This window comes from Buceros rhinoceros, unplaced genomic scaffold (genome assembly GCF_000710305.1).
Source record: "Buceros rhinoceros silvestris isolate BGI_N320 unplaced genomic scaffold, ASM71030v1 scaffold28117, whole genome shotgun sequence".
In the NCBI taxonomy this organism is placed as follows: Eukaryota; Metazoa; Chordata; class Aves; order Bucerotiformes; family Bucerotidae; genus Buceros; species Buceros rhinoceros.
Genome location: NW_010423518.1, coordinates 20,741 through 35,987, shown reverse-complemented (window position 1 = coordinate 35,987; position 15,247 = coordinate 20,741). Strand labels below are relative to the sequence as shown.

The window sequence follows — 15,247 nt, the reverse complement described above, 5'->3', positions numbered from 1 at the left end:
CTGCTCAAGCGCTCTGCTGTTTAATTCAGCAGAACTATTGGTACTGACTGCAGCATGCTAATCAGGTGCACGTTAATGCACATTAATTCACTGTTAAGCTTATATGTAGATATATTATTGTATACTATTTTTGAGTCTATGTCTACTATCTACTTCCCATTAGACAGGTAGCTTTGTACTAAAGATCTCTGAACCTCGAGATACACTCTCCAGAATATGTTACATGATTGTATACCAACTATGGCAAACATATTTTGAAAAAGTTGAGGGTGTTATCTGTTTGCTTTAAAACAACACCCCTCTCTTTAAATTTTCCAACACCGCACCCTGCCTTACATTAACCCACAATTTTGTGGCTTTTTTTCCAAACTACTTGCAAACTCCTGGGACAGGAGTTCTGCAGAACTTTTCCACCAACGGACCATTCACAGCACTTCTGCTACTCCGATATAGTGAGCACAGCACTATGTATGTAAGATTTGGAGCTACTTCTTCATACAAATGAATAAAGTGAAAGCCTTAAAGTGACTATTTAAATTACAGAACGTGATGAAAGATGTTACCTGTAGCCAATACAATTGAGCCCTTAAGCTTCTTTGGTGAGGCGACTGTTTGAACTCAACCTGAATTCCTGACAGGAAGTTGCGTCGGATGTTGCATCTGACTGGGAGACGCATTTCCATTGGAACCTTACTGAAATTCACCTGGAAATAATAAGGAATCACAGCTAACATACATTTAATTAACAAAACAATTAAAACATGTTACCAGTAACTAGACTAGCAAACGAAACTTTCATTTTTCCTTATTTCAGGATCTGAAGGGTACTGAATTACTCAATACATTTCTCTGCATGCAAAGGAATGAAAACCACCAGTAAGTCCCAGTAACTCTGATAAGCACATTACACTGCAACTTTAGTTGCCCCAAGTGGGAATCTCTGTGTCATAGGAACTATTTCTTCATCAGTTATACATTACATTGGCATAATTAAAGATATTTACAGGCAGCCAATTGCTCTCACCCTGCTCCTGAAGCATTTAACTTAGGAGATGCAAAAGGAAAAAGCTCTCCTTTATTCCAAGTCCAAGACTTTCAGACACAGGTTTTTGATATATATTTTAAATGCACTGTTGCAATGTACAAAACCAAGGTATTCATACAGCTTTGTTTTTCATACATATTTGTTTCTCAAACTAAAGGTGATAGAGAAAACAAGCCTCACAAAAAAAACCAAGTACTACAAAATGCCTGTACTTCACTTAGCCATTTCAACACATTAAAATTTACATGTGGAATGCAGGGAGGTATAATGAATGTTTGATAAAGCTCAGGTAAGTGAATTAATTTCAAGAGTTTTGAATGCTATAGGCTCCTTTACCATATCAAACCATGGGAACTGCAGCTTACTAAGAAGCTAAAAGCACCAGTCCTGCACAGAATTTAAGTTACATGAGGGAGAACAGAGGTTAATAACTAACGTGCAGATACCAAACGATCTTTTCTACCACACGAAATCAAACTGCTTTTGAGAGCCTTATTTCAGAACAGAAGTCTGGAAAACACCTCAACATGAAAACATTCTGCTGTATAAAATGTAAAACTAATCCAGAAAAAAGTTTGCTTTTTGTTTGCTTCTCCTAGCAGAGCATCTAACCTTACTTTGCAAAACAGCAGTCTATTTGAACTGTTGCACATGTTCTGCCATCATTTGAACACTGAAACCTCAAAGCATACCTCAGTATTGCTGTCTAGTTTATGCCATCCTGGATCTTGGAAAGCACGCTTACTAAGATACTTTTGATAGGCTTGTTCCAATAGGTTTATTTGCTTTTGATTAAATGGTTTCCACTTTTGCCTCCGTTTCAGTTCCCAAACAACACCAGAACTGCAAGACAAATAAGGTCAACAGTTTACAAGTACTCAAACCTTTCTTAGACATGCAAACTATGTAAAAAGATATTATCCTAACTTCTCAGGCTCAAAAAAACCTATTCTTTTTTTTTAATAGAAGCTAGGAAAGGAGGCAGTTAAACCCTATTTATTCAAATTGCACAATAGGAATAAAGGCAGAACTTAGTTTTACTTTAAAAGGTTTCACTTATATTAGCTTCATTTGAAAGATGTCCCCTTCAACTGTATTGCTAAAATTATAATGTGCTGTCAAATTTTGGTTATTTAAAGGAATATTAAAGCTTTCATGTGCAGTACCTAGTAATTCCAATATAAGAGATTTCTTTTCTATTTTCATTGTTAACAAGAGAAAGTCCAAGACTATGGATTGACAAGTTTATTTCTTGATCAGGTTGCTCCAGCTCCTCTGCTTGTCGTGCTTTAGAGACTAATGCAACATCATCTGTGAAAAGTAGCACTCGCTGGCGTCCATCCAGGAAAGACACCCAGTGTATTTGAGTATTTACATTGTAAGGGAATTGTCCACATTCATCCTGTATTGCGGAAAAAATAAGTATATTACAGGAGTAAATCCATGATTTTGCTTTAAGTTTACAAGCAAGCAAGTTTACTGGCACACATACAAAGCAGAACTCAGTATTCTTCTTGTTTGTTCAGTTTACTGCAACATACTGATTTGGCAGCATCTTGTATTCCAACTCTGGAAAGAAGTCGGGCATTGAGATTTTTCCTTTTTCCGTTGGAAAAGCAGGCATTCCAGCAATATTTGTGACTGAGAATAATATCAGACATTATTAGGAAACAACGGCCTTCACAGCAAAAGAAGAGGCTTAGAACCGTAGGCGATGGGAAAAGAAGGCATTAGATCATAGACCATAAAACAGTAAAACCAGACAATGATTAAGATCCCTGCTCTTCAATATAGATACTCCTTCCTTGTTAATCAAAAGGCACAACTGAGATAGTTGAAGTCCTTTTCTCAAAACCCCAAAATAATAATGAATGTAACCATAATTATATACTAAAGAAATCCAGGTCAAACTAAAAACATTTTTAAGTGTAAAAAATTTGGACCCAGAAAGTGTTTATACAGTCAAGCATACTATTTGGTTAACTGCCAGAGTTCAGCTGTGAAAAACTAAATCCCAGTATAACGGAAACACAAAATGGCTTTGTTGTCTTTTAGCTACTAATATTTTCATTTTTATCTTAATTCTGTGCCTCATTACGAGAGGAAAAACAGGACTCTTCTGAAGAGTTCAGAGTGCAGTATAAGTTGCAAGAAGGCTGCTAGAGACAGACACGTAGGACTGTGAGCCTACATTCCAATTAAGCCAGAACAATCTTACTCTCATTGCTTGCTTCCCCATTCTTTAACAAAACACTTGCCCAGTCTTACCCTAGATTTATCTCTGTATCTAGTTGTAGTTTCCCTCTTTGCCCACTCATTTTTTGATCATTGTTATTTTGCCCCCACTTCACACATTTTCCTATTTTAATATTACACGAGTTACAAACACCAAAAATAGCTCTTAGTGAGCAACTCGGAATTTTCTGCTCCATGCAAGCATTTCCCATAGAAAGTGAGAGTCACAACTGTCAGGGGTATTCTCCACCTTTTGGGAAATACTTTGGCAGAACACTGCACTGCTAGAGAATTGGTGAATTATTAATCCTCTGTACTGTTAGATACCTCCACAGCTCATATAATTTCTCTTGGATATGAAAGAAGAAGGATAAACGTGGAGAAAACAGAAGTTGGAGTTTGTGTCCAATTCTCCAGTTATATTAATCTAAACATCTACAACCTTGCTCCTAAAGAGCATGCTCAAAAGTCTCTTCTAGGACAAGACAGGTGCTAAGATACTGAAAAAGCTTTCTCCCAGATAATTTTTATTTTGTTATAGTCCAAGATTGGTTCAGCATTTACTTCTCCCCTTCTGAAATTTACCTTAAGTAGGTCAAGTTCACCAAAATTTTGGGAGTAGCCCCAAGTCAATTTTCTTGTTTTAGTTGGATCTGTCCATGCAAACAAGCATACTTGCTTTGGTTTCAACTCCATTTCCTCTTGTAACCCACTGCAGGTTAAAAGAAAAGGAATAAAATGACAAGGTTCACTGGTTAAGACCACTGACTTTAGTGGTGCAAGCAGACCACGGTGCTATGCACTCCACCCCTCCGGTCTCCTGGGGTGAGGCATGAAGGGCCTAGACTATCCACTTCAAACAAGTCCAGTTGTAGCCACGCTCTTGGTGAAGATCTATAGTCTCACTTTATTCTCTCCACTTACTTAAACTATGAAGTCTGCTTAAAAGTAGACAAAATACTTCATTAAGTGAACTCGGTAAAGAAAAGGCTTTTTTCTATTTTTTGAGGTATCACAGTGGTAAAAGAGAACTACTTTCTTCACAAAGGATACCCACCCCCTCCTTAAACACACAACGGTGAATTGTTTCTTTCACATACCTCTGTTTGTATCTGAGAGAGTCCCATGAAGTATGGTTAACAATAAGAGCTGGAGCAGCTCCCTCGTGGTAATCTGAGAAGCTTATGAGAGTGGAATGCTCAGAAACATTCACATCTACCATCAGGCCCCCATTCTGGATAGAAAGTTAGAAAGTTCAATACTTGTTCTAAGCATAAAATCAAGTTAGAGCAGACTAAATAATTATTTTTAGATCAGTCTTTCAACAGTCTCTTACAAATGAAAAAAGGAAATGTACTCTACATTATCTAGTAACGGTAAGTTCAAACACATTGGTCACTAGCTTAAGACAGACATTAGTAGCATCCTGAAACTATCTGTTGATATAACTTACTTAAAAATCATATTCAAATTGCAACGTTTTTAAGCATTACTTTATTTGGCTAACTTGATTAAGAAGTGTAGGCAAGAGTTCCCTTCACTTTCTGTTACAAAACTCAAAAGTTGTATTTAAAAACTGCAATTTCCTGTATACTCCTTAAAAATCTGAAAGGCTACTCTGAGCAAAAGTACTAAAGTTTAAAAGATATGATAAATACAGTAATAACATAGTAGCAAACTGAAAACAGAGCAAAAAAGTTCTGCTGGTTAAACCTCTAAACAAATTACCCTAAGTTTTTCTTCTAATGGTTTTCAAGATCTTGCTTTCTTCCGACACGCTTGCAAGATATATTTCTAAGTTATGCACAGCACCATTTTTCTCATTTGCTTATACACAGGAGGTACCTCATGCTTTCCCCTTTTGGATAGTCTCTTCAGATGATAGCTTTCTTGAATGCTTGTCTAGCAAGACAAACGGAAGTTTTTGCTGTGCTGTAAGGTCTGGAGGATAGGTGGGAGAGGACAAATCTACCTTTGAAAAAGATGATCTTACAGATTCTCCAGCTCACATCAGAGGGATGTGAAAAATTACATTCAGCACTCTACACAGTAGTAGCAAAACCTCACTCCATACGGGCATAGAGAGGATTCTCTTGCAAAGCTGAGCCGTCTACTATCTTCAAACAGCAAAGAAAAGGCCTACTACTCTAAGTGCATCAGCAGAACACCAGATCATTGAGGACATCTTGTTCCAAAAACATTTTTTTCAAACTTCTTTGGGAAACTTGGAGAACTAGACTATCCTTACAGTCACTTGTATTTCAGCTAATTATGATAAGCATTATCTCCAAAGACTTGTCTGAACACGCTACATTTATATACATATCCCCTAATGCTAGGCAAGGGTGAGTTCCAAAATAATTAGCATGCTATGATTGATAGCCATGCACTGTGTATCTCCATCACGTATTAGCTTATCACAAAAACAAAAAATACATTTTATTTTAGGGTAACAATATTTTATATATTGGGTATATACTTTATATATAGGGTAACCGAAGGGTCCTAAGAAATACCCTCTGCAAAACAACATATGTTAGAGGTGTAGTAAACTATTTTTAATTTAATAGCTATAGAGTATTCAGCTTCCTATAAGCTTGACAAAACTGAACCAACTTGGCCACTTGACACAGCTGTGAAGATATTAACAACACTGCAAAGTTGATTCACAATTTTTTTTGTGCAATAAAACTGAAGTGCAACGCACCAAACAACTTAAGGCACAAGGTTTCAATCTTGATGATCTTGGGGAGTCAAGCTTTCCTAAGTTCAATACCTTAAGGCTAAAATGGAGTATTAAGAACAGACCACACAAAGTCAGTCTCACCAATTCTTCCAGCCTCAGCAGAGTACCATTATCCTGGGATTTAAACAGGAACGGTTTGGATGGGTTTTCATAGCCAACTACTCTTACACAAAGTTCTCCAGATGAGTTTTCAGGCCAAAATGGAAGACACTGTAAAACAAGAAGTATGCATCACTTCATATATGTATATGAATAATGTATAATATTAAAATATGTAAATGTGTAAAATATGTATATGAATAATGATATAGTAAGGCAGCAGTCAGCCTTGTGTGACTAAAACTATTTCAAATGCCTTAGTTCTTACTCTACTATCTACTGACGGACATCTACATTTAGAAATTACCTAAACTGAAGGACTTGATTGATTCACCAATATATGCAACCTGTGCTGTTGAAGCTGCCCTGAGATGTGAAGTATCCACATTGTACTATCAAAAGCGACAGAGCATCTGTAAGAGAACTGCTTTCCGCTTAAGTGACAGCTAGAGACCAGTTTTTTGTCTACAATAACATCCAAAGGAAAAAAACCTGAAACATTACCTCTGAAGTCGAGATATAATTCCATTTATTAGTTGGAAAAGAGCCATTAGGACCAATTTCTCCAACTTCTAATTCCAGAGAGGATTTGTTTGCTATTGTGTAGAACGGAGTGAAGGTAACTATCCTTGTAAGGTTAAAACTGCTCATTTTGATGCTAACTCCAACCTGTTGAACAAGGACAATTTGAGCAAACAATCAACAACAAGGTTAAGAGAAAAGTCAGGATGGAAAAAAAAAAGAGCCAACATTCCTGTAACGACAGCAAAGGCTAGCACCCAACACTCCTGTTCCGAACACCTGTCATAAAAGAACTTAACAGCAAGCAGTAAGATCAGCAAACTATGGAACACAATTAACACAACAATAGAGACAATTTTAGCTGTAGCATTTTGTAGCAGTAGCATTTGTGGGGAAAAATCCAACAGGAATCCCTCTGCAGTAAATCCAGACAAGCCAAAATGATCATATCATCAGATAACAACTAAAGAGTATATGGAAACACAGGTCCCCACACATCTGCATAAAGTGTATTCTTTATTCACTTAGATGTGCAAATGTAGTCTTAGACAAGGCTGCTACTTGAAGAGCTAAACCCTTGCAAACAATTACAAATTTTGAATGTGAACTCTTAACTCCGCTATGCGAGTTCACCATTGTATTTTCCAAGAGCCTAGTACTACACGTTTGTTTCATAAACCACACGTTTATGAATTACACTGAAACTTCTGTTGGTGAAACTACTTGTCAGCAGGTGCAGAAAAATTACCCTAGTTATTAGATGTTTCCATGATTTAAAAGCAGTCTAAGTAGTGAAACAAAGGCCTTCAGGAAATAAAGAAGTCAAGCCAAAAGAACGTCAAGAGAGCTCCACGAAACACAGAAAGCTACCTTACCAGATAGTCCATATTACTAGCTGAACACCTGACACATCCATAGCTTCCTACAGTATCAAGGGAAAAGCTGCCGGACCAAGTGCTAGTTGAAATACATAACTGGATCTACACACAAAAAACAACATGGAAAGTACTTCAGTAAGTTCATTTTCACTTTACAGTTCATGCATTATAGAGTGCTATTGTATCACATGTAGCTGAATACAGGTGACAGGTTACAGAAGGTGTTAAAAGCACTTAAGATAAGCTTAAGCATGTACTATCACCATTCATATTCCGATTTATCAGTCTGTGCCTGAGCTCTGGGAAAGATTAACAGTGAAAGGCAGCAAAACAGGGGAGTCCTCATTGATTCTAATATTTATGACAGCACATACACAGATGGAAAAAGAGCTGCAATTTCATGGTGCTTCACAAATTGGAAGAGGCAGGAGAAAATAATCAAAAGAATACCATGTCAAAACCATTTCTTCAACCATTTCTTCTACTGTTGTTGGTTGAAAATAGATATTTAAATGGAAAAAAGGGCCACTTCAGAAAAAATCCTCAACTACAGTACTCTTCATCTGACCATGCAAATATCATATTAAACCAAAATCAAAACAGAAGAAATACGTTAAACAGAGGACATAGCATTTACGGTGTGTGTTTTACATGTCCAAGTACCTAGTCAAGTAAAACACAAGCCTGTGATTCCCCTTCCTGTGGAGGCATTTTCCACTGAATAAAGATTCAGAACAGTCTTACTTTTGACTATAGAGTCCACGCTCCTAAGTTACATATCTACATTAAATTGCTCTCCCCAAGGAAACAGTTCTCTGGTAGGGTACCACTAAGTTTTCAGGACCCGACCACTCTGTACCATCAGCTTCTGGCCAGGATGAAAGTCAGCCAGTGGGATGCAGTCCAAGACATGAAGAAAAAGGTGCAACAGATGTTTTGTCTACCTGCCTTCCCTTCTACTTAGTCGAAAAAGTGTAATTAACAAGAAGAAAGCAGAGCCAAATGAAAATCTACAGATTTAAATACTTGAAAATAATTTTTTAGACAAAACATATGCGTGGGTATGTGTTTTCCCCCTCAGAGCAGGATTTTAAAACACCACCACCACAATCACCACCTAAAATAAGCGTACCTTATTTTTACTAAAAATATTTTTCTTTTTGAAGGAGAACAAAACAATATCTCTGTACTCTGCTGGATGCTTCACATGAGTGTCTTCAGCTCGATACTGGAGAATACGGGAAGTCTTGTTGATTATCCAGTAAGGACTGAACACAGACAAGACCATACGGCTTCCAACATGCCTCGTGTGTATGTAAATATCCACTGTCATTACTGTCTTAGAATGGGATGTGAAACACACAGAAAAAAATTCAGGCATCCCAGCATGAATCTTAAGATGCCCATTCCAGTCTTTGCCTTGATATTTCATCAGCACAAGCTCCATTATTTCTCCATTGATTCTTGAATGGAAAACATCTGCAGCACTCCCTTCCATCAATTCACGGGCTTCTGCTGTCCCCTATGGCAAAATTAGAAAGGGCAAATTCAGTTTTTAATATAGAAAATGTAAGTGTTCAAAACCCAGCATTTTATTCTTCTCTTGCAGGATACACGTTTCGGATATCTCAGTACCGCATGTCTTCATCTCCAACCACTTCCATTTGAGCCTGATGCTACGAACAATTTGAAATCACTTGCACTTTTCCTGCAGGGCAGTAAAGACTGCTTCATTCTGGATTTCAGGAAGGCAAACTACTTCCAATGTATCACCTGTTTCAGTTCCCTTCCTTCCTCCTCCATGATTTCCAATGGATTTGACAATGAGTTGTTCTTCATTACAACACTAGGTGCAACACTGAACTGGACTGTGCTGCTGATGTACTGCCGGGACTTTTCACATTAAGAACAACCCAAGGCAGAAATCCAGTAGCTGTGCCAGACTGTTTGATAGCACAGCTTTTCCTCAGGCAGTAGCAACCCACAACTGCAGCCTTCCTAATTTTTACTGAGAAACAGTACATTTTACTGTATTGAACAGTGGCCGGCCTTAATTAGTCGAGCATCGTGAAGACAATAAGCATGTACCCATCTAGACGTACAGTGACTTCAGAAATAGATTTCAATTACTAGTTTCTAGCTCCTCAGTCAAGGTAATGGCACTCTGTTCTACGTACTGTGATTCCGAGTACTGAAGTACAGTGATGGTAAAGAAAACTGGAAATAGTGCCATTAGGATGATTGTCAGAAGTGAAAGACAGAGCTAAATGAATGCCACAGCCAGTTATGCAAGTTGGACAGAACAAAACAAACTAGCATGGATAGTTCTAAATCCTCACACCTTTTCTATTTGCTAAAATCACTCAGCTTTTATGAATTACAGAATCATCTGGTTGGAAAAGACCTTTAGGATTGAGTTCACCTGTGTCATGAAGAAATACTATTTAAAATACTGAAAAAACAGGAAAAAAGTCTGTGTAGCATCCTACAAAGAAATCTTCCAATTTGTGCAAGGGACACCTGACAACAGTCCTCAGTAAAGAATCTGTGTCAGAACGGAGAAACATTCTGTTTTCTACACAGAAGAAAAGATCCAGAAATTTCAGATGCTTTTTTCTTACGCCTCTCCCTGTGAAACAAAAGATATCTTGCAAAACACAAACAGGATCTCAGAAGGCTATCGAAGAGAAAGACCAATCCAGTACAGGATTCATATTTAAGGATCAAAGCAGATCTGTCCAGGTACACCCAGATGTTTGAATTAATTCCCAGAACTCTGAGAATTAGTCAGCCAACTCATTTACAAGAGAAAATACAGAAAACAACATTCAGTCTTCAACATCACATTCACATCCACCTCTAAGTAAATATAGTCTTACTTAAAATCAAGTAAAGGATCTACAAATAAAACCACAAAATAACTTACCTCAAGTAAATATCTCAAGGAGTAGGGTAAAAGATTCCTCACAGTCAATGTAGGGTGAAGGTGGATAATGTAGGCAGGATCCCACTTCTCTCCGCAAGTGGAAATAAAATTTAGTTCATCAGGTACAGCTGTTGAGCTGATTATTAGAGGCAAGAAGTTTATCTCAGTGGCTGGGCACTGTAACAAGCACTTCACTTTGTTGCTCCTATGTAGCTCTTCCCTCCAGGCAATGTAAGTCGTGGACTCTTCAAACTGACCCTCTAACACTCCCGTTGGTCGAACAAACAGATGACACCTAATAGGAAGACGACAGGTCATGATACACCATAGCTTTGCACTGACATTCATTTTCAAGTGATTACAAACAGTCTGATGGGCTTTTCCAGCACAGTAATTACATAATAGAAGTAGCATGTTGGGGTTTTAGGCCAGTCAGAGTTTCAAGCGCAAACTGAAGCTTCCGCACTAATGCTCTATTTGTGCATCAGTCTCACAAAGATTAGCCCTATGGACAGAAAAGGGGTACCTGTAGGAATGTAAGGGAACGTGAAATTCCTCTTCTGGCTTGGATATGCCAATGGGTTCCAGACACTTGGAGCCTCCAGCCAGTTTATAGATCATAAATGGGATTGAAAAATGGTTCTTGATCTAGAAGCAAAAAGCATAATTTTCATTACATTTCTATGGTACAAATTTCTAAAGGTAAAAGTATGCATACCAACAAGGAAAAAACAACATTACTAGATTTAATTAAACTCCTCTGGAAAATGGACTTCCATGCATCTTAGTAAAAAAAGCACTTCTGAATGAGAACAAAATGCAAGCACATGAGAAAACCATGCTACTTTCAAGTTCCATGAATTTATAAACACGCTTAAAATGCCAAGTCACATAAAAAGTATATACACCAACCTCTAATATCCTCGTTGAGGATATCAGAACACCAAAATTTAAAAGTAAACCCTGAATTTTTAATTTATCAGGAAGACATACTCATGTAACAAAGTAAAATACTTATAAATTTGTCTTTAAGTAACTGTTTGGAAAAGTAAGATCTCAAAAAAATGCATTAAGGAGGAAAAGCAGAGTCACTCTGAAAAAAAGCACTGCTCTCGGGCTTTTAGTTTCTTTGATTGTTGGGGGACTTTGGGGGGGGGTTGTTGGGTTTTTTTTTTGTTTTGTTTTTTACCTGCAGAGGAGATCGTACAGTAATAACCTTATTTCCTTCTGTAGCATCTATCTGCACAATGATTGAGTCTGAATGGTCAACAAGAAGGTTTCTTATGTTGTACAGTCGACGACCTGGTTTGGCTATGGGAATGTTTACCACTTCTTTATATCCTTTAAGTTCTAATCCATAAAAATACACAGAAGTCTTAATTAGGCAAAACAGATCAAACATTTTCTATTTGAACAATACTTTAGCTTCTCTAAACTCAGCAGCAACCAAGATCAAAGCAGTCTCTAGCAAAAGCACCTTGAAATGATCTTTGAGCACCATTGAAGGAAAGCTTTAAGGTCAGAATACTCTTGAAGACCATAATTTAGAGTATTATTTATACAGAGCATAATAAATACAGCAAACAGTAAATCAAGGTATTTGTTGGGCAAGTCAGCAAAATGCAGCACAGAACATGATCTTTTTATCATGGCCAAGTATCTTCACACAGGATAGGAAGGAACAGAAAATACCCAGAAGATTATGTATTATTAGTTAATATATCCTATTCTCCTGGAAGTATTTTCTGGCAAAGCTAAAAACACAGAAAAATCGTAACTGCTCTCAAGTAACTGGCAACTATAGAAAGCTGAATAGTAATAGTGATATGAGAAATGGAGATTCTGTTTAACAGGAGTTGAAGCATGCAGGTCTATGCCCCAGGAGACCGGAAGATGGTCTATCAATTTATCCACTAGAAGGTTTTCCATTTCTTCCAAAGAGGGGAAAAAAAAATATTGCACTTTTCGCTCTCCGAAAAACTGGAGAGAAGGAATTTTACACCTTTATAAGAAGTCCAGTAGTTAGTTTAAGTACCATCAGCACTCGAAAGTAGTTGCAATACAGTGTACTTCACCTGAGTTTTGATCACGTTGAATTTAACCATACTAACGTGCCCGTCCGCCCATTCTCAACATGTCCTAATACACAGCGTTCCCCAGCACAATACCTAAATTTAATGAGAAGACGGAGCTTTCCTGTCGGTGCAATGCAGACAACTTTCCTCGCTGGGGTGCTTCAAAAACAGAGTATTCCAGTTCCATGTTCTGACCAATTTGTACATAGTTTATATTTTCTTTTTCAACTGAACCAACTATCCGAAAATTTGAGCTAGGAAGCACTTTGAGAGGAACACCTAGGGCATTTTTCACTATGAAAGGCGCTGTCTCTTTAAAGGAATAGTCAAACGTGGATGCAGTCCCTTCTGAAAAAGCCTGTGATTAACAACATATACAATAGGTCACACAAAACCAGCCACAATAACATACATACAAAGGTTTTAAAAGACAGTTCCAGCAACTACTATTTTGAAGAAAAAAATAAAAAAAAATACATGGCAATACCTATGCTTCGTATAGCAGTATTTCAATGAAGTAGAGGTTACTTCCAGAAAATGTCATTATTATTCTGTGATTTGCAGTAAATATTGATGCTACAGAAAGCACTCTTGCTACTCATAGGGAATTTTTTTTTACAGTTGTTAGATTGCAAAAGAAAAATAAGATCTGGGACACAGAAGTCCCAAGCACATTCACCAGGTACTTCATATTCAAGGACAACCTATGCTCACAAACATTTATTACCCAAAAGCCATGGTCACTGACTGCCAGTACAGGCTTACAGTATACGCAAGTACTAACTTCAAGAACTGTTGCTCATTTAGAATTAAAAAATAAATTGGCATAAGTCAGATTCTGTAAAAATAGCTTGATTTAGTAACCAAAATTCCGCCCCACCCACCCCCCCCCATCCCCCAAAAGCAGGGAAAAAAGTCTCGGACATTCATAAGCACACCTATGATCACAACAAAAATAGAGAAAAAAATATTTTTAACACACTGGACATCTTACTTCTATAGTTTGAAGGCCAATCCTAAAACGCACACTTTTCTTAGTATTGTGTTAAGGAGAAATAATGGAAGTTAATTTATCTTTTAATATTTCAGAAAAAGGATTGTAGGTAATAGTTGTGTTTATTGGATGGTTTTATTTTCATTCAGCTTCTAAGTCTGTTCCTTAAGTCCTGCATAAGCACATTTGTTGTTCTAATGGAGAAATTGCTTCTTTCAGAAACTAGCGCCACATTTTTATTAATTCTGCAGGACTAGTCAGAGTAAAACTCCTCAGCCCTGCTAGATATCATTTGTAAAGGGTGCAGAACAGTCATTGGCTCGTGACTGGCAGCACATAAAGTTCTTTAAAAAAAAAAAATCAGAACTCTCTACAGAACCACATAATTTGGCACGTTCTGACTTGTTAGGATTACCTTGGCTAAATTACTGAAAACGGCAAGACAACATTTGGATATTGTTATATTCATGGTATCCTTTGAAGAGATGTTAACTGCAGTTTGTGGCTCAGGAAGAACAATGAAATCATCCCCTGGCATCAAACTTCTCTCTTGGACAGGGTTAGTCTTCATCTAAAACAAAAAATGTATTAGGAAATCGACCTCATAGATTAACTACTCCTATGTTAAAGAGGAAAAAACTTGACCTACACTTGACAATTTTGTCGAGCAAAGGAAAACCTACTTTACTTTGTAAATCTCAGACATCTTACACAAACATGGAAATTTTACACCAACACCGAAGGCAAGCAACTTATTTTCTTTCCTCTCTGTATGTGTGGTTACACACTACATTTTGCCCATGTACTGGACAATCAACATTATTCAGAAAAACCTTCAGATATCTTAATACTGATTTTTTCAATGTGAAATTGCACAGTTCCCTCAAAGCAACAGCATGTAAAAGGTCAATGTTCTGTCACATAAAACTTTGAAGAAACTGCTCTCTATTCAAATTATTCCACATAGTTTCAAGTATGTTGACACACCTCCAGCTTTAAACTCCATTGCTTTTTTCCTCCTTCAACTCGTTCAATAAGCGGTTCCCACACTGCATAGGCTTCATTGTAATAATGAATCTAAAGAAAGAATCAAAATTAAATGCAGCATTTACCAGTTAAATATGAATATTCAACTAAGCCAACCTTTGTTGTTCATAGAGCAAAAAAATCAATATGCAAAAATAAAAGAAAGAGCACTAGATTATTCCACAGTAGAAATTGCCATTACGATCTACTACTGATTGTAAAGTTACTGTAAAAATCACATTATGCTTTAGTCCTACTTGCATGCCTGCTGAAGAACTTGTAAGAGCATTACGATTTAAATGTATTATTAATTTAGCACACAGAAAGTATACCAGAAAGCTACTTGAACATCACGAAACACGCAGAAGAGTTTTAAACAGTTTGATTCTACATACCTCCAGGGACATATCAGCAGTGACCTCCATCAGTGAGGACCAGTTTTTAAGGACACCTGAAAACACAGATTCTACTAACAATAAAGGGACAGTACGATGTCCCAGACCACATTCCAAGGTGATCTGAACTGATTTCACTACGACATCAAATTTCTCTTGTTTCAGAATATGTTCACGGTCCGTAAATGTTTCTGTTGCTTCTGTGGCTACATCAACACCAAGAAACCAAGCATTGCACTGATCTATAGGCTTCACTTGCCACAAATTCTCAGGAACTTCAGGTACTCCCCTAGAATCCTCCTCTGT

General features: G+C 37.3%; 1 protein-coding gene across 1 annotated transcript in view; it reads right to left on the bottom strand.

Annotated features, from left to right (window-relative positions):
• The window catches only part of VPS13C (vacuolar protein sorting 13 homolog C (S. cerevisiae)), a gene marked incomplete at its 5' end in the record, with an annotated part of 56,068 nt that overhangs the window by 20,211 nt on the left and 20,610 nt on the right, over positions 1-15,247 (bottom strand). The window contains 16 exons of the mRNA XM_010140437.1: positions 564-704; positions 1,738-1,888; positions 2,212-2,447; positions 3,866-3,992; positions 4,381-4,514; positions 6,108-6,236; positions 6,630-6,794; positions 7,523-7,627; positions 8,658-9,047; positions 10,452-10,746; positions 10,978-11,099; positions 11,641-11,801; positions 12,620-12,884; positions 13,936-14,091; positions 14,508-14,597; positions 14,942-15,243. Of these exons, the coding sequence (XP_010138739.1) occupies positions 564-704; positions 1,738-1,888; positions 2,212-2,447; positions 3,866-3,992; positions 4,381-4,514; positions 6,108-6,236; positions 6,630-6,794; positions 7,523-7,627; positions 8,658-9,047; positions 10,452-10,746; positions 10,978-11,099; positions 11,641-11,801; positions 12,620-12,884; positions 13,936-14,091; positions 14,508-14,597; positions 14,942-15,243 (2,969 nt within the window). The remainder of the gene's footprint in view (positions 1-563; positions 705-1,737; positions 1,889-2,211; positions 2,448-3,865; positions 3,993-4,380; positions 4,515-6,107; positions 6,237-6,629; positions 6,795-7,522; positions 7,628-8,657; positions 9,048-10,451; positions 10,747-10,977; positions 11,100-11,640; positions 11,802-12,619; positions 12,885-13,935; positions 14,092-14,507; positions 14,598-14,941; positions 15,244-15,247) is intronic.